This window comes from Urocitellus parryii, chromosome 6 (assembly GCF_045843805.1).
Source record: "Urocitellus parryii isolate mUroPar1 chromosome 6, mUroPar1.hap1, whole genome shotgun sequence".
NCBI lineage: Eukaryota > Metazoa > Chordata > Mammalia > Rodentia > Sciuridae > Urocitellus > Urocitellus parryii.
The window spans coordinates 100207416-100227958 of NC_135536.1; the positions used below are offsets into that span (position 1 = coordinate 100207416).

Below are 20543 nucleotides of genomic sequence, written 5' to 3' on the forward strand. Positions count from 1 at the left end.
CATATAGAAAAGGAACTTAAACTGTTCTCAAAAACCATTGCAGATGGGTTCTAAATCATAAGTAAGAAGTCAGAATATTACATAGTACAGGATATTTGTGGGTGTGCATAGATACTCAATGAAATAGAAGTAAGAAATATTGGAATGGCGTGATAGGGGATGTAGCACACAAGGTGGATGCTTTATAGGAATCTGAATTAATTGTAGGGGAATTGCAGGGTAGGTTTTGAGAACTCAGCAGATTTGAGGTAGCATGGGAAGAACAATGAAAGAGATAGAAATTGAAGGAAAGAGAGAGAGGAATGTATTTGATGAAATAAAGGTAAAGACATCTGAGGAAGAAAATGGAAAAGGAGAATGACAGGAGGTTTTTGATTCTGTATTATCATACCAGAAAAAAAAAAAACAGCATTCCTGTTAAGAACATGCAACATGCATACATGTGTGGTATGTAACATGGCTAATATTTTTTAGGTGGTTTGAACCTTTTGTTATGCAGTGGCTAGATGAAAATGAAGATGTGTCAATGGAATTCCTTCACGGAGCACTGGGAAGAGATAAAAAAGATGGAGTGAGTTTAAATTACTTTATGTTTGCTTATTGCTATAATTCCATCACATTGCTCACCTTTAAGCCGACAGGAATTGTTAGGCTCATTGTTATTAGTTGAGTTTCGTTTTAATACTCCAATGAATAAAATAATTTTAAAACAATTTCAAGAGACTGGTCAGAATTCTAGGAAATTGCTTGAATTAAAAACAAAGGAACAAAAAACTCCATCACCCTTATTCCCTCTCCCCCACACCCAATCAACACCGAAAGATTCTTCTTTTCTTCTGAAACAGGTCAGACTTTACAAGTTCCCCAGGCTTGTACTTAACTTCCTTGTCATCCGGGAAGCATTTCAGGATTTGTAGATTAGAAACACATGTCCTCCCATTCCTCTGCAACAATTCTCAAATGTCCTGAGTGACAACCAGCTCACAAAACTATTCTAATGGCCCTTGAGAGGGAAATATTTGGAAGAACCACATCCTCAATTCTGTGATGGAAAAAGCAATTAGCAGCAGCCTGTCCCATGAAATTAATACAATTGTACTTTCCAGAAAATTAGTTAAACTATTTGAAAGTGAGTAAGCATTTTATACCTAGAAAATGTTGGTGCATAATTTGGGAGATTCATTTGTTCGTGTGATATAACATCCCAGTATGCTTAATGATGATTTCACCTCTTCCCTCTTCAGTTCCAGCAGACGTCTGATCATGCACTCTTCTCTTGCTCTGTGGTTGATGTCTTTGCTCAGCTTAATCAGAGCTTCGAGATTATTAAGAAACTGGAATGCCCTAATCCTGAGGCATTATCTCACTTAATGAGAAGATTTGCAAAGGTAGGTTGAATGGAATGAATTTTTCCCAGGGCTGTTTGAACCTGAAAAATGTGGCACTCTTATTTGACACAACTGCCCCAGTTCAATTTGTAATTGTCTACTAGCAGATTCAGTTGTTTCCACATTTGTCTTCTGAACTCAAACATTTCCTGTTTCTTCAGTGCAGATTTATCATGTTACAAAACCTGTTTATTATTCACATGGATGACTTAGTCATTATAAATGAAGAGATTATCATAGATGGTCAAATTATTTCTGTTTCAAATATAGTACTTTCTAGCTGAAAGTAAGCCTTGGCATTTTATATATAAATGGAAAATATATTTCAGCAGATCCTGTTGCATAGTGAAAGATATAGTGAACTTGGAGTCATAAAAACTGAGTTCTGATTATAAATCAGCCAATAAGTGTCATGTGAATCTGAACAAAATTGATTTGATGAATTTAGTTTTCTTATGTGACAGATTGATTTTGGTCAACCAAATTTCTCCTAAGGCCTTTTTTGCCTCTCAAAATGTAAGGCAGCTTACTGTGTGCTTTTAAGTTTGCCAATATTTTCAAAGAAAATGTAAGAAAGAAAAGAAGCAGCTTCTGTCTATCAAATATTACCCCCCAAAAAATCATATACCATAAAATAATTGGAAGATGACAAGAAAGGAGACACAATTCAGCCTTGAGCGTGGTGGGATCTACCCTAAATCGAGTGGAAGGAAATCTGCTGACAGCTGAAATAGAAGCTTCATGGTAAAAGTAGGGCTTATGGAAGCCTTAAAGGTTAGAAAAGTATTCTAACCCAGAGGAACAGCAAGAACAAAATAAGAGGTAAAGTTGAACATGAGGGCAAGGGCAGAGGAAGAAGGTTTTTTTCAGGAGAAGGAAAAGTTGGGGGAATGAAGATAGGCTCTAATCTTTGTTAAACCACAAAAAGTCCTCGGACTCCAACTTTAAATCAAATTAAAGCAAGCTTGTAATTCTGACCAACGGGACTGTCTCTCCTGAAATCTGTGGGTTAGAGGACAGTCCTCCAGCTCTCGAGGAGCATGGTTTCATAGCAAAAAAAGTTGCAAAGTGGGGTGTCTTGAGAACTTACAGATAACAGGATTTTGACAAGCACAATACAAAGGCAGATAGTAGGTTAATGATCTAAATGGTTCAACATTTCAGGTTAGGGAGTAAACTTAGATCCCAACACCAGAATTTATGAGGTGCTGCTAAGGTTTTAGAGAGGGTTGTTGTTTGGTCAGGGAAAGCCAGGCATGGGTAAGTTCAAGTCACAGGCTGGCATTCCAAGCAAGTTTAGAAACTGCAGTAATTTATAGTAAAATAGAAATTAACTTTTCATGACTTTGTGACGAGATGGCTCCCAATCTTAAAATGGAATTAGGCTGGGTTCATCACTAGAAGATTTCTGTTATACAGGTGAGGTTTAGACTTAATCTTTTGGCTAATTTAGGGAACACTAAACATTGGGGGATTGTTGAGCAGGGTAGGAATTTAGAGGAACTATCTATACATTCCTGTGTCTGACCAACCTAAATGTAAGTCTGGCTCCATGGGTTGAATGATGACTGAGGTTTTGGATGTTCATTCAGTGAGAGCTCACTGATTACTTGAACACTTATTAATGTTATAATGGGGTAGTAGTGAATAAGCATAATCTCTATCTGAAGAAAACTTACAGTAGGAAGACCAAAACTGTAAACAACTGTGACAAATTCAAATGCTATAATCAGAGGATCAGAGAGGTTGAAATATGTGTGTGTGTGTGTGTGTGTGTATTTTGACATGTTAGAAAATAGGGAAATGACAAAACCCAGTTTAAATTTTGTACTTTTTAAGATGTATTAGTTCTTAGATATCAAGTCTGCTATAACAAAATACCACATACTAAGCATCTTAAACAACAGAAATTTATTTTCTCCCAGTTCTGAAGGCTAGAAGCCTAAGATCCAGGTATCCACAAGTCTGGTTTCTTCTGAGGCCTCTCTCTCTAGTTTGTAGATGGCCTGCCTTTTCACTATGTCCTCACATGATCTTTCCTCTGTGTACAAAGTGTGGCTGATGTCTTTGTATTCAAATTAAGGATGACAGATTGGATTAGAGTCCATCATAGAGGTGTCATTTTACCTTAATTATCTTTCTCCAGTTGGGTGTGGTGGCGCATGCCTATAATCCCAGCAGTTTGGGAAGCTGAGGCAGGAGAATAGTAAGTTTGAGGCCAGTCTTAGCAATTTAAAGGTGCCCTGAGCAACCTAGTGAGAGCCTGTCTCTTCAAATAAAAAAATAAAGATAGGGCTGGAAATGTGATTCAGTGGTTAAGTGCCCCTGGGTTCAATTCCCGATACAAAAAAAAAAAAACCCACAACTTTTCTCCAAATACTGTCACATTCTGAGGTACTGGGAATTAGAGAAGGATTCAGGGTTCAACAGAAAAGGTTTTGTTGTTGTTGTTGTTGTTGTTTTTTAGTTGTCAATGGACCTTTATTTTACTTGTTTATACGCAGTACTGAGAATCAAACCCAGTGCCTAAAACAGGCTAAGCAAGCAGTCTACTACTGAGCCACAACCCCAGCCCCTCAACAGAAAAATCTTGAGGAAACATATTTGAGCTCATAACAGATGTGTACATTGATCATGCAACTGCTTTGAACCAGAAACATATAAATTACATATCTTCATTTGACATTATCATTGAAAAGTTAAGGTCCATTGTAAATGGCAGGTTTGGGTCTGAACCTGTTCAGTGAGGTTAGAGATAGGCTTAACTCTTAGAAAAGTTTAACCAGATTCTCTCACAGATAATTAGGAAAGGTGTCTTGCAGGAGATAGCATCTTTATTAACTGTGATAAGACAGAGTTATGCTAAGGTAACAATTAAATCCAGAAATTCCATAGTTTTACACCACAAAGATTTAATTCTGTGAAATAAAACATCAAACCTTTTTTGAATGACCCTGTAAGATATCTTCCCCACTCTGTGGCAAATGAAATTTAGCCCAAGAGGTCCCCACAAGGAGAAACCATGGGGTAAGTCAAGCCCAGAAGGCTCACAAAATAATATGGGAAAACTAGGTCCACATTGTAAAGAACCTCAAAGAACAGGCTAAAAGGCTAGCCAGCATAAAATGTGCAGTCATGAAGACTGTTAAGCAAACTGTCAGCATAAACTCTATTACAATATTTTTTTGCCATGAAATACGTTCAACTCATATCCTTGTACCTATTATTTAGGAAGACTCAAGTAATCTTCTACTCTTTAAGATAATAACTAAAAAAACATCTATTTGGATTATTCCTAGAGAGGACTTTCTTGGTATTAGATGATAACAGTCCCCTAATAGGATAAAATCTATAAAAGAATTATTCTAAAAGCTGAATGTTGAGTAAATACAAAAAAAAAGAATGAAATGAGGTCATTAGGAATATAGTGTTTGAGAAAGTATGTCACATGCTATTCTTGGAACTGTAGAACCTGTAGCAGATGAAGGATCATATGAGAATTCAAAACTCTGAGTGTATATATTTAGTAACATACTATTGTAGTTGTACACATCAGACAAGTACAGCAGAAAATTCATTGTTGGAGGAACCAGGCAGCAGGTAATGGCAGAAGACATGGAAGTAATGTGAGAAAGGAGGAATGCTAACCAGGCCAAGGTCCTGAACAACTTCCCTGAACAACTCAGCTTTCTGAAGCTGCCAGGCTGAGCCCAATCCAGCCATTTTGGGATAGGAGGGTATAGACACATTGATCCCATTAGAATCACACTTAAGAAACATTCACTGAAGCAAGAAGAAAAGATTTAAGTTCCATGTATGTGCCACTGAGAAAATGTGTGTTTTTTGGCACAATAAAAATTTCAATTAAGTAAAACATTTTTAATGTATAGGAATTCAACAATATCTAATCATTATCACAGATAAATAATGTAATAGTGAAAAACACTTCCTTGGAAAGAAATTTGTGTTTTGCATTGAAATAGAGATTCTATTTTGTGAGAATGATTTTAAAAAATCATGTCAGTATTTTTTTAACTCTCACAGTGTCTTAAAATGCAAAATAGATTTTAAAAAGAAAAATCAATAAACAAATGAAAGGATACATAAACATCATTTGGATTCTTTTTTTCCAGTGTCAGCCTTTTTATCTATAATTTGTATCTATGTAAAAATTAGATAGAGATGAAAGTTTTTGATTAATATAATTTGCTATTTTATAATAACTGCAGACCATTGGAGCTTTTTCTTTTGTTTTAATTCCATAAGATGTCACTATTAGTCTCAAAGACTCTACCCTCTTAGGATTGGAATACTCATATCAAAATACACAGAAAATGCATTCATTCTCTTCTTGGGATTTATACTGATTTAAACCATCTCTGAGAAATAAGACATATTAATGATGCCTGCAGATATTTTAGAAGATTTAGCCCTCAAAAAATGGGAGTTTCAGGGATGATTATTTCTTCTAAAGTGTTTATAAGACTGATTAAGATGCCAAACAAGATGCTGCAAATTTCATACAAGGGACATTCAGAAGCTGAGCTGACTCACCAAGTGGGTGACTACTCCTGTGATCATGTTGTTGCTCTTAACAAGTACGGGGAGTTTGATTTTAAAAGGTGATATTAAATAATGATACCATTAATATTACTTAAAAACAACACATATTAACTGATTGTCCTACATATAAATTTTTCTATTTTCCAGATGGAGATATTATGGTGAACAAAGCACACGCATTCCTATTCCTGGTTTTCTGGAATCTTATACTAGTTTCAAAATTAATAATAGCAATATATTAAGTCTGTAAAATGCTAACATTTTATATAGGGTGTCTCACTATATAAATCTAATGTATATAGGGTATCTCACTTATTCTTCACAACAACCCTGTGAAATTGATACTATTATCTTCCCTAAGTTTCAAATGATGGTACAGGCTCAAAATATTTAAATTATAGAAACAAAGCACCCACCTAAAAATGGTATGCATGCAATGCTTTTAACCACTACGCTGCATTCCCTCCTCATCCTGAAGTGATCAGAAATAAATTGGTGAGCTGGGGAAGAGAATCTCACTATTTTTACTTGTAAGGCCAAACCTGGGCATCTGTGGTGGAAAAATTGGGGTGCCCTATCATATTTTGGATGTGTTAGAATACAGAACATAAGGCATCCAAGTTACAGTTCTGCTGTTGGTGAATTGATGTGACAGTTTTCCTGTCCTCCTTTCATTGATCTAATACTGTACTGTTACATGCATAAAATGTGAATGAAAGATACATTTTGATCCAGAATTCTTAACTCACTGATAAGAGCAAAGCAATAGATGGAACTACTGGAGTGTTAACAAGATATTCCGCCCACTCCTTCTAGTGTGGTGTTAGCTCAGAAAACCACAGAGCCTTTGTCTGGATAATTGATGCCTATCCCACTTGATGCTACACCAGTAGCTGCATGTCAGATCAGAACTGATTGAGGCTGGGAGATATTTTAGTCAGCCTGTCTGATCCTTTAAATGCAGCAGAATCATTGGCTTCTACTGCCACAATCCTATTAGAATTTCATCTTTTTGTTAAATATGGAGCTCTTGGAATAGTAATTTTTTTGTCTGCATCTGTAAAAGAACCCTCTACTTCTCATGATCATTTATTCATACAAACTGTATTTTATTATGGAACAAGATTCAAACATACCCCCTAGGCTGTGTGTGGTCCTCTGCACTGTTCTCACTTCTATAGCCCAGTCCCCCAAAGGTAATCATAACCTAAACTCATATACAGGTGTTTCTTAGGACCCCTTCCATAGTTACCCCTGCCTTCCCATGTATTAGTTAGGACAGTAGTTCTCAAACTAATATGGTCAAAATCACTTGAAGGTTTGTTTAAGACCCAGACTACAGGGGCTCAACTCCAAAATTGCTAACTGCAGATATGGGATGGGACCAGCTGTTTCCAGGTGATGCTTATGGTGCTGCTGATCCCAGAGCTGCACTCTGAAAACCAATGAGTTAAGAGGCATTACATATGTATTAGTATTAGGAGACAACTGGTAGTGATTTTATTTCATTAAATAAATTAAAATGAAATTGTAGTTGCCCTTAAAATATGCACTACACATTTTGAATCAAGTATACTTTGCATATTAGTAAAGAATACCAAGGAGCTATTACAGCATTATAATTGCCACTCTGCAGGCACATTGTCTTAAACTATATCCCAAAAGACTGTGCACTTTTCTTTACCTCCAGTCCATCCTGGCTTATTTCCATTGGCATTCTTAGGCTAGTGAATGTGAGATCCCAGGATTGTTTATTCCACACATAAATTCAAGGGACTAGGGTTTTTCTATGATGTAAAGCAAAGTGGCAGAATATGGGGGATTCACTGAGGATAATTGTAAATTGAGGTCTAGATTCTCCTTTTTTCTCCAGAAAAAATTAATGAGCAAATAAACAAAAATGACCTGTTCAGCAAGTCACCCAGGGGATTTTTGTGTATCCCAAACTTTATCCTGAGCAAGTTACAATGTCTGACTTGCAACAAGCTCCTGAAGTCAAGAATATGACCTATGTTTGTTCTTGCAATATAGTGAAATGATTCCTACAGTTGACACTGCCATTAAGAAATTATAACTTGAGAGTAATGTTCATATGTACAAAGGAATGAGAACTTCTTAAGAAAGCCCATAGTAATTCAGCATTATGTCTAAAGTAAAATTTGAAGATATATGTTTAGAAGATATTTCAATCTGATCAACCATCTGTTTTCCCAAATATGTTGGTCTGCTGCTTGATAAGCTATTATATGTCTCAAGACTAACTTTCTATTTAAATTGATGCATATTGTCACATTACCACATACTTCTAAAAAATATCAATTTCCTGTCTACATATTGTCCCAATTCCAGATTCTCATTGTGATTTTAAAAGACTATAAACAAACTTATAGTCACATTTGGTGCATTGACGTTTATAGAGTAAACACTTTCTGTTAGCTTGACTTTGGAATATCTCTCATAGTTGATTTTGAATTAAAAACAAAAACATCTTCAGGCATTTTATATTATACAAAAAAGGAAATAAAAATGTTTTTATTTAGACTTTCTTCTAAAAAGAGATGACATGTGTCTACTGTTACTTTTGCTTCATCTTTTCTAAGAAAATCACATCCACATTTGGCTTATGACACTTTAAGCTACATGTTAAAGTAGTAGGATCCCAACTTATTGATACATATTTCCATAATTGCAATAAAGTTTGATGAACTTAGTTTGTTCATTTTTCTGTTTTCCATAATTAATGGAAGCGGAGGGCATCCTTAGACTCAGAAATGGTTATAAATAATGTTGTAATCGTGTTAGTCAGCTTTTTGTCACTGTGACCAAGATACCTGACAAAAACAACTCAAAGGAGGAACAGTTTATTTTGGCTCATGCTTTCTGAGATTTCAGTCCATGCTTAGATAGCTCCATTTTTTTTAGGTCTAAGGGTGAGTGAGACAAAAATATCATGGTGGAAGGGCATGACAGAGTAAGCCAAGAAGCAGAGAGAGAGAAGAGAGAGGTAGAAAGACAGAGAAAGGAAGAAAAGGGAAATACAAAGGAGGCTATAACAGCAAACACCCTTCCCAGTCACAACCTCAGTGACTACTTTCTTCAACCAGGTCTACCACCTCTCAGTTTCCACCACCTCTCAGTCCATTCATCTGTCAGTGGTTTAATCCCCTGATGAGGTTACAGCCCTCATGATCAAATTACTCCCCCAAAATTCCACTTCTGAATATTGCTGCATCAGAGACCAAATTTTCATCACAAGAGCCTTTGGCAACGCTTCATATCCAAATTATAATAGTAAAAATTGGTAAATGTATCAAGATATAGGATAGTATGACATAACAAAAGCTAACGTGGGGTTTTTAAAAAATATTTATTTCTTTTAGTTGTACACAATGCCTTTGTTTTTATTTATTTATTTTTATGTGATGCTGAGGATTGAACCCAGGGCCTCTCACGCACTGGGAAAGTTCTCTACCACTGAGCCACAACCCCAGCCCTAACATTTGGGTTTTAAGGAATAGTTTTTGATACTCTCAGTATGATTCACTATCACTGAAATAGTCACTACTAAGTAATGTGTACATAAATCAGGTACTTAGAAACAATGGAGAATGTTGATAAAATGACCACTACAGATAAATTTGGCATGACAGGTATGGAAGATGATACAGAGCATAATATTATCTATTTAAAAATGGGAAGGGGGACCATTAAAGACCACTACATAGTAAGTACACAGCATGTTGGAGGTTGCCATGAGATGGCCAATGTATATTCTGAGTAATAGAAAATAAAGCATTTTACAGTGGAGCAAATTATATTAAAATAGGATGGATTCATGTGGAATATTTCAAATGTACTCAGAATTATGACAAATTATCAAGTAAATATGATACTTTGATTGAAGTTTTTTTATAATAATTAGATTTAATTACTGCTGATGGCTCCCTTTCAGCTGAAAACACTTAAGTTTGACCTTGAATTAGCCTATATAGTACATGTAAAACTGCATGCTTGCCGGAATAAATTTCACAGTGTTTTTCTTTCTTAGACTATCAATAAAGTTCTGGTCCAGTACGCGGCAATTGTGTCAAGTGATTTCAGTTCATATTGTGATAAAGAAAATGTGGTAAGTAAAACTGTTTTTACTTTCAAGTTATCTCTCATTGAGATTTACTTCTTCCAGTTTTGAGGAAGCAAGAGAAATTATTAATTTCTTTATTCATACAGGACAATAAGTAATGGGGATCCCAAGAAATTGTTTGAAAATATCTCTAGTAGTCTCAAATTGGTTTCAATATAGGGTTCACAAGAAGGTTGAAAAGTGTCTCAAAACCTTTGGGTTTTCCATGTTGATAAGAAACAAGATGAGCAAATATCATTGAAAACTCACTTACTCTATAAACAATGGGATCTGAGAATTAGGAAGTTAAAATTAGATAAGTATTGACAACAACTAGTTTCACTTTAACACCAATGCTAAAATAAGTATAATTTGTTCTTTATATTTTCAAGTAGATTGAGAAGAATGGTTAGTATATGGAATAAATTGGTTCTTACTATGAATTATTAATGTATTTTTTGATGATTGAGGAAATACGTATAAAATTCAAACTATTATTCCACCTTTCTCAAGAAAATGTATAAAGAAAAGCAAGATAAACTGATTATTTGGAATATAATCAGGGCTGTTTTATGATGAAAGGTGAAAGACTCCTTATTTACCATTTGTATTATTAGGAAAAATACGTTGACAGCACTAAACATGTTGACAGGAAAAATATGTTGACAGTTAAGAGGTTTCAAACAAAAAGTATTGAAAAAAGTGGTTAAGAAATGAAGACAGGATTTTTAAGTTAAATTTTTAAGAGTTTTATCTTTTTTTTTAAGAGAAGAAAACAAGGAATTTTTCCCCCTCCAAAAAAAAAAAAAAAAATCAGTCCTTGCTATTTAAAAGAGAATTCTAAGAAAGCTACTAGTCTGCTGAAACCCCATTGACCTCTTGCTGACAGCTCATTAAGTCAGTCCTTATGATTCTTAAGGGTTCCAGAAGATGCCTCTTTCCTTTAAATTAATATGCTGCCTAGAAATTTTAACTCTCACAAATCTCAGCATTGATTTCTAATTGACACTGACTATGAACATTTTAAAGGTAAAATAGAGTATTATTTATTGGAAGCATCTGTTTCTAATTAAAGGATAGAAGATAAACATATCTGAAGTTTATATTAAAATTTTAAACAATGCCTTATAATTTCAAAAGGATTCTGTTTGTATTAGGATAGCAAAATGAGGAGTCCAAAAGTGGTTGTGAAATACTAAAGTTAATTCCTTTTTTTTCACAAAGGAAAATTCACTTTTAAAGATTCCTACAGACTTCCAAACTTGATGTTTTATAGCACTCTACATTATATTTTATAATAAAAACCATAAGATAAATATTATCAATTAGTATTTTTGTATTATTCTATGTAATTTTTCTGTTTCATGCTTTTTAAAAAATACATATTTATTTATTTGTTTTAGAATTGGTTGAACACAATACCTTTATTTTATTTACTTATTTTTGTGTGGTGCTAAGGATCAAACCCAGGGCCTCATGTGTGCTAATGAGCACTCTACCTCTGAGCCACAATCCTAGTCATGCTTTTTGAAATAATTTTTTATAGTAAGAAAAAAGAAAAAGAAGCCCTTGCAAATATTCTAGCACAGGAACTTTTCTTCCTCAGTTGTTCTTCCCTACTTACTGATACCTTCACCAGCCTTATACATGATTGCTTAAATATAAAGAATCATTTTAACATTTTGTGAGTACATTATAATTATGCATAATAATGGGATTCATTATGCCATCATTGTCCATGCACGTAATTTGATCAATCTCCTTTCTAGTGCCTTCTCTTTCCCTCCCACCCTCCCTCCTTCTAGCCTCTTGCTCTACTCTAGTGATCTCCTTTCTGTTATTATTAGTATTATTTTAACTCCTAATTTTTATAAAAGAATATAAATTTGTTACCTGATTTACACTTTCACTTGAAACAAAGGGAATAAGTGCTTTTGTACATTTTCATGAATACATGTAACTATTATTATAAATTTATTTTAGTATTAACACCATTGAAATTTATTGTAAATTTCTCAGTATATATGTTGTGATATAGTAGTTTATCTGCAAATTGAGCTAGAAACATTTAAAGTTAGACATCATTTAAGATATGACCATACATTTGATTTGCTAGGGGTCAAAGTTAAAGACTACAGTGTCCATGTCAGAATAAGTAATGTTCTACTGTGACATTTTAAATTGCAGATGGGTCAAAACACTTTTATCCTTTTGATCCCATATTCTAAAAGATATCAAAATTATCAAAATCATAATTGCTTTATTTTTGATAATTAAAAAAAAATATTTTCAACTCAGAAATACTTCAGCAATGTAGAAATGGCCCTAGTTTAAACAAAACTAATTTTTTAATTCATCATATTTCAGGTTCCTAACTGTTTTAGATTAAGATCAAATGAAATGGATTGGGGCTGGGGATGTGGCTCAAGCGGTAGCGTGCTCGCCTGGCATGCATGCGTCCTGGGTTCGATCCTCAGCACCACATACAAACAAAGATGTTGTGTCCCCCGAGAACTGAAAAATAAATATTTAAAAAAAAAATGAAATGGATTATATTTTTAGGAAGAAAGCCAAAATGAACAAATAAAAAGATACAATTTGACTTCAAACATGGGTTATTTTAACTTACTAAAATCCTAAGCAAACAATACCTCTGATTTAGATTAATGTTCTTTTGTTTATTTGTTTGTTTACTATGATATGTTTAAACTAAAAGCCATTTCATGATTACATTTAAGGTAGATTTTTGTAATCTAGTTCTCATCAGTTATTTGATGAATTGATTTAAAATACTGATATGATAAAAGTGAACTTTGGGCATTTCAAGGCCACAAAAAGCTTACTAAAAGAGGAGAATTTCATATTTATTTTTATCTTCCTCTGGATAATTGCATCTCTTTTTCTGCATAGCAATCCATAGGGTCAGTAGCAATCCATGCCAAGAGAGCCCAACCACCCATTTTTATTTTGTTTTTAATAGCTCAGAAATGATCATGTTAAAAAAGCTTGGTGGTTAGTCTTCATTTATAAAGCTGGTACTGGGATCCTGTTATGTGTGCCAACAAAGACAAGCTTCAGTGCTAATGTCGAAAAATCACACGAGAGTCAGACCAACTATGAAATCCTTCACCCATGTGAAGGGTTCTCATTATAAAACATAGTCTTATTTTGACCTTGGGTTTCTTCCTGGTACAATTACCAAATTCATGCCAAATCTTCCCCTTCTGCAATAAAAATTATCACAATGACCCTATTTCCTAGTGGAAGAAAATAGCACATTGGCTCAGTGTGTGGACATCAGGGCAAGATGCTGAATTCCCTGAAAATTCAGAAATAAGAGTAAACCTAGGTAAAGTAGTTCTGATCCTGGCTGGGGTCAGAATCATTTATGGAACATTCTGATTCAGCTAACTGGAATCTATGAGAGATAAATCTCAGTTATCTGTGCTAAAAACAATTAGTATTTAAGTGACTAGAATCAAAGGATCAGAATAGAAGTTTAAAATTGTTTTCATAAATCAATGTCAAGATGTGGTCACTTTAAGAGTCAAGTACAAAGTTTTTCAAAGGTCAGGAATGTGGTTAAGGCAATAATAAAATCTTTCCACTGATAAGAGCTACTACCTCTCTGACATCCTGTGAGTCCTTTGCTTGACTCTCTGATTCATTATTGGCTCATTTCCCAGCAACTTGAAAGATATATCCATTTTCCTTTCTTTGTTGTCTCCTCCATTGATGTACTTACTGGCTCTTTAGAATTGATATGCAGGAAATATTAAATGATTCTGTAACTATTCCAAATTTTACTTTTCCAATTATAAATTAATTTCCACTCTTCTAAGATCACATCTAGTCTTGTCACAAAGTTTCACATCTTTTTTTATTATTATATCTATGAAACTTTGGAAACAAAAACAATGTTTTTAAGGCATATATTATGTTTAAAGTAATGTGCAATAGTCTGCAAGTAAGAAAAATAGAAAAAAAAGCAACTCAGCAAGTACAATGTGTTGAAGGTTAGCTGTGGCAACTTAAATATAAAGTAATATAAAGCAAATGCCACATAAGTGATAAAAAGAAAGATAAAATCTAGGAAAGAAAGCTCTAACCCAAGTGATAGATATGATTCATAGGCACAGAGGAAAATGCAAAGGGAAATATGGATCAGAAGTAGGTAACAAGGGGACCTGAATATTGCATCAGCATGTACACTTTATCAGTAGCAAGAGAAATTCATTAAAGGTGATCTTACTTTTCTAAAAGTTTTCTTGGATTTAAAATTTTGAGGGTTGGTGTTGTAGCTCAGTGATTCAGCAATAGAGCACTCGCCTAGCATGTGTGAGGCACTGGGTTCAATTCTGGGTTTAATATGTATATATTAAAATTTTCAGATGGTGCTTTGTCTTTAAACAGTGAAATTTCAGAATTTAAACTAATCTGTTTTTCCCAAAGTAAAAATTCAAAAATAATGTGGCTAATTTATAAGCATGAAATGCCACTATATTCAGGATAAAAAATCCTAGGAGCAAGTCTCCAATGGTCTATTGTGTAGTATGTTATTAAATTTCATTTCCCAAAATGATCATTATATTGTTTCCTTTTCCATCTTTAGCTGTTAACCATATTTTGAAGTAGCTGAGTGATTGTATTTGCCAAATATAATAGGACAGCAATGAAAGCTGTATACTGCCACATTTAAGGGAAATTCATTCAATATATATATTTATATGATATTCAAAATAGTCTTCTATTTTCCTTGTTTAAAGCCCTGTATCTTGATGAACAATATTCAACAATTACGAGTCCAGCTGGAAAAAATGTTTGAATCTATGGGAGGGAAGGAGGTAAGTGTTCTTATTCCTGCACTTGTTGAATACCTACTTAGAGATCATTAGCAGAATATCTCGTTAATCAAATTTTTACATGGCTTGTCAAAAAATGTAAAGTGATGATAATCGAAAATCCCATTATCAATCAAGTCAATTTTTACCTACAGCAGAGTACTTTAGTGAAGAGAAGTGTGAATGGAAGGAGGGAGAAAGCCTTTTGTCTTGTGTATTTAGAGTCATATATACACAAATATATGCATATATGCTAATGATCTGTAAAGCACCACAAATAATAGATTTTTTTATTTATTGTATTGTACAATGTCAGTTTAATATTGATGTTTGTTATGAAATACACACTGTGGCATGAATGGTTTTGGATATATCAGTGGTTTATTTTTCACATCAAAAAAGCTAAGTCAAAATGTGTTGTGTGTTGTGTCTGTAATGTGTCATGTCTCTGTCCAACATCTTTGGCTTCCAATTCCATGAACAGAAGAAGGAAGGAGAGAGATTCTTTTATGAGGTTTGTGACAGTACGCATCTGATCCTTTGCCTGGCTGTTTCTCTGACACTACACCAAAAGGCCATTGCACTGCCTATTTAACTCTCATTTGCTTGTTTGGATCAGGTGGAGTGAAACATTAGCTGTGCACTTGCCTCTTCCTGCCTGGCAGTCCTCCTCGTGCCTCCCCCACGCCCTACCAGCAGGCCCCCCCAAACATTTGACTGTGTGAGGATTGAGAAATGGAGAAAGTGCTGAGGGGGAGAGTCTTGAAGCAGGGTTTCTTACTCACTCACTGTCCCCTCCCCATAATGAAACAATCCTGAGAACAATCCCAGGAACAGCTCATTTTGAGTGTGTGGATATTTCTGTTCAAAGTTAGTATACATTATCCTAACTGTGGTAAAATGTAGACATATGTAAAACTAGGTTGAAGTTCAAAGCACATATCTCTTTTATTTCTAAATCTGTGTTGCTGGAAATGCTTTTTTATGATGGTGCTTCTTCATGTACGAAGTTGCTTTTAACCCTGAGAGGATATTTATACACGCCTCTCACTCAACTATGTCTGTTTCATTTTCAGTCTCTTAAAAAAAATGAAGTTGCTACTTAACATCCTACAAATGAGAAGCACCAGAATATGTGTGTGATGGTGCAAAACTTTTTAACATGAACTTTTATGAGCTGTGTTTCCCTTGCAGTCTCAGTTTAATTTGCACAAAATAAGGCTTAATTCCCCAAAGTGTGTTAATGACTGTTGCAAGGTTGGAGGGCATCAATCTCATTTCAAACTTCATGTGCTAAACTGGTTGAGCACAAGCTCTCAAGGATCATAACTTAAGATCCCCTTCTTAATTTTAGTGATGCTTTTATATTCAGACTTCTAAGTCCATTTACAATTTTGAAAAGTAGTAAATAAATTACTGATTTCTTATGGGAAATCCCATCTCCTTTCAGTGAATTGTAAAAACCAGGAATCATTTTAGAATGAGCTTATGTTTAAAATGTCATATTTCCAGAAATTTCTCTTCATGTTATTACTATTTCATTTTTATTCGGTATGTGCTCTCCAATATGACTAATATATTGCTGAGCCGAATATTAACCAGAAAAATCAGAAAAGACAGACCGAACAGATTAATCAAACCTGTACTTAGTAGAAACTGTATGGGCTAAGCCACCTGCTAAGTAAACAAGTTGTTAGGTGGCTCAGTTGTCAGTCAAAAATGGATTCTTATTTCAGATAAAATTACCAGTTTGAAATGTCCAAGTTTCACACTATAAATTTAATTTTGAGAACTCTTTACTGGAGAATATAAGGAAGACAGAAATACTGAGTGTGGTGAGTTCTCTTTTTATAGCCATGCAATATCTATTTGTTAAACTCCTCATACATAATTTAAAAGGAATTTTTAATTTAATAAATGAAATGAATGTCTAGCATCTAACTATATAACCTGTTGGATGGATAACATTGACCTTATTTTCCTTCATCTCCTACATTTAAATACCTTTCTTCCCTTTCCTCACTATATATGTATTCTCCTCTATGTTTTCTCTCTCTATCTCTGTCTCTCCATGCATAATTCTTTTTCAACTTTTGTCTTTTTTTGCTAAGGAAAAAATTTAAGCAGGACCCGTCTGCATTGGCATAGGAATTGATAAAGCATCAGGAGAAAACAAGACCTGAATCCAAGTCTGAGTGTGACATACAACCTTCCAGGCAGAAATAAACTGAATTAATACAGAAATATGTTAGAATCATTTGTTGTTAACCTTCCACTAGACACAAGAACCTCAAAGTAAAAGGCAGATTCATTACAACACCCTTACCTGCATATGCTGGTATCTAAATGGGTTTCTTAATATGAGGATTTTATAAAGATGACAAGGATTCTACCAAGAATGACAGGATTCACCCTTCAATATGAAAAGTGTAAATAGCCTTTAAACTTATATAGCCTTTAAAGGTTATATTATGGGAACTAATGCTAATTCCCAGATATTTCCTCACAGTGAATCTGATTATAAACCCAAAGGCAAACTTTCTACCCCTGATCTTATTTTTTAGGAGTTTATTAAATTTTGTCCCCTTCCATCTGTGCTGTAATGTGCAGTTCTTGCTACACAAACCTAATGAGTAAATATATGTTATTGCATTTACTCCACATATTTTTAATGCCATATGTTTCTTAGTTGGCTTCTAACAACACTGTTGCTTGCCTCTTATACTTTGCAAACTGCTGGCCGCTTGCAGGCATGGCTGCATGATGCTGCAGCTCTCTGCTGCTTTAACCTGATCATTGTGTGAGGGCAGTTGCTCTTTGTTTTTTAGGATTAACCTTCTTTTCTCTCTGGAAACAGGATTATTTAAAACCCTTTTGTGGTGGAAAAATCCACTCTGTGTGGAGTCCAGGATGGAAATATTGTTGAACAACATTGGGATTATGTTGTTCAAGATGGCTCCAAATAGTAATCACTTAAGCTGTTTTCATTAGGAAGTACACACATGATGTCCCATGGGTCATGTCCACAGAGTTCTTTTCCAGTACCCTGTTTAATAAGAAAATCAAAAATGAAAAGCAAACCACGAAATTTCTTCTCCTAGAAAGTGACTTTCCAAAAGCTTCTCTGTGTATAAGAGTATGTTTTACAATCGTAACTTGACTTCTCTAGGTAATACAGAATAAGTTTTGTGAATTACACAGAAAAAGTAACTTTAGAAATGAGGACCAGATTATTTTCATAAAGCACATCAAGTGATATTTTTTATGTTCATACAGTTTAGGAATCACTATACTAAAATAAAAGAGCCAGCCCAAGTTATGAACTGACTTCAGAAATCAGAGAAGTTAATCATTTATACCCCTATCCCCGTAATGTGTTACCTATCATATTATCACACTAGAACAGAAAAATCATTATCAGAATGCCATGTGATAATTGTTGTTCACTGGTGAATGTTTATTTTATTATCTTTAACAGCTCAAATAGCTCAAAAGTAAAACATATTTTTTTGTTTTTATTATTTTAATAGCTTAATTACTTCATGAATATAATTCAGCATATATCAGTTACAAATACTTAGTCTGCATTTATTTGGTTACAGAAGCATATGGTTATAGCACATGATAATGACTTATCAATGTTTCCTTCATCTACAATCTAATTTGTATAATATATGAAAAAGAAAATTAAATAATTAAAAATTTAATTTTTCTTCAGGAATTAATAAGTATTGGTTATAGAACTCTGTAAAACATGGTAATTTAGAAGAATTGTGATTATGTGTAAGTGAAAGGTAAATTACTTCTTTGCAATATTGTATTGGTACAGTCCTTTCAAACAGAAGAATCTGTAGTTTTCTATAGGCCTGATAATGCTTGACAGACCTTCAAATTCTAGAAGTTAGCCATAATTAAGATGTTTAGGAAGATATGGGGTTGGTTTTTTCAGCTAAATTCTCTCATTCTTCTAACCACAAAGAAGATAAGTTGGCACAATGGTAATGCTATCTTTATTGATATGTCTCAAAGATCATGCAACATTCTCATCTCATGGTGGTAAATATCCTATAAGAGTGACTTCCATATATATCCAAACTGAATAGGGCCAAGAAATCTGTGACAAAACCCCACAATCCTAAAATGTATATTTTTAAGGGGTGGTGGATAGGCTACCAGGTATTGAACCCAGAGGTGCTTACATTGAGCCACATGCCAGCCTTTTTTATTTAATTATTTATTTATAATCTTGAGACAGGGTCTTGCTAAGTTGCTTAGGGCTTCAATAAGTTACTAAGGCTGACTTTGAACTTGCAATTCTCCTGCCTCAGCCTCCTGAACTTCTGAGATTATAGGCATGCACCACTGTGCCCAGCCTAAAATGTGTGTATTTTGAGGAACAACTGAGATATTCTTTTGATTTAGAGATGCATATCTATATCGTATTTAATTTTATTGGTGAATTTAAAGTGCCAATTAGAAATTACATTTGCCTGCCCAAAAGTGTATGTGTGTATGTAGCTCAATGAAATTCATTGCAGAACCTATTAGTAAAATGGACTTGAACATTAGCTAAGTAACGCCAGACCAAAGAGGAAAGAAACTAACCTCTGTCATTTTCTACCTGGCACTACCCTCTCATTATATGTGCAAGAGGATTAAAGACCACTGCTTTAAAGGAAATAATCCTCCATGCCAATAGTTACTGAATTTTAACATGCATAAAAATTATATAGTAAGCTTATTAAAATACATTGCAAACTCTACTCTCAGGGTATTTGCTTCGGTAGGTCAAGAGTGGAGCCCCATTATTTTTATTTATAAAAAATTTCTAGAGTTACTGATGCTACTAGGATAGGGACTACATTTTGAGAATCACTACTCTATGATTTTAAAACAGGGAAAATATAATTAGAAAAGAGCACAGAATACCTTTTTCTTATTTGTGCTCCACTTTTACCAGCCTACTTTCTGGTAGGACTTATTAATGTTTCCTTCATCTACAATCTAATTTGTACAATATATTGAATCTTGATTTGATGTGTTTGAATGGTCATTGGGACAGCAAATGATATTGCATGCAAATATTTGTATCAAGGAATATAATAACTCCAAAATATAGGTGACCAAGAAGCAATCATATAGAAAAGTCCAGCACTTCCCAAAAACGTTCTACATTTTGTACATAAACTTATAAAAAGTGATTTGATAGATTTAAATTTAATATTCAGGTTTCTGATTTAACTCAACTTCTCCCCTCAGTATACATAGAAATATAATTTAGTAGTAAACAAATTAATGAGGGTCAATTGGCTGTTTTATCTTTTTCAGCAACTACCAAATAAATTATACAGTATATACTGGAAATAGCTAAATAACAAAATAGTCAATTTCAACTCATTCCATTATTTTACTTTCAGTTCTAAAACTGTTTCTTGAAGAATTTAAAAACTTTGTAACTGGCAATATTTAAGTATCCATTGTTACCTACTTGTATTCATTGCATCTGCTGTGTCAGGAATTGGAGTAGGAAATACCATTAAAAAGATGTCTTTGGCCTCAAGGAGTTACAAGGAGTAAGATCTTGTAAACAGAGTAGAGATACCTTTCAGCTTTTAATGAAAGAGATACCCA

General features: G+C 34.1%; 1 protein-coding gene across 2 annotated transcripts in view; it reads left to right on the top strand.

Moving 5' to 3' along the window:
- Unc13c (unc-13 homolog C) overlaps nt 1-20543 on the top strand; it is a 544151-nt gene that overhangs the window by 426285 nt on the left and 97323 nt on the right. For both annotated transcript variants that reach the window (XM_026391056.2, XM_077799599.1), the window contains 4 exons: nt 475-571; nt 1245-1388; nt 10000-10077; nt 14838-14915. In XM_026391056.2, the coding sequence (XP_026246841.1) occupies nt 475-571; nt 1245-1388; nt 10000-10077; nt 14838-14915 (397 nt within the window). The remainder of the gene's footprint in view (nt 1-474; nt 572-1244; nt 1389-9999; nt 10078-14837; nt 14916-20543) is intronic.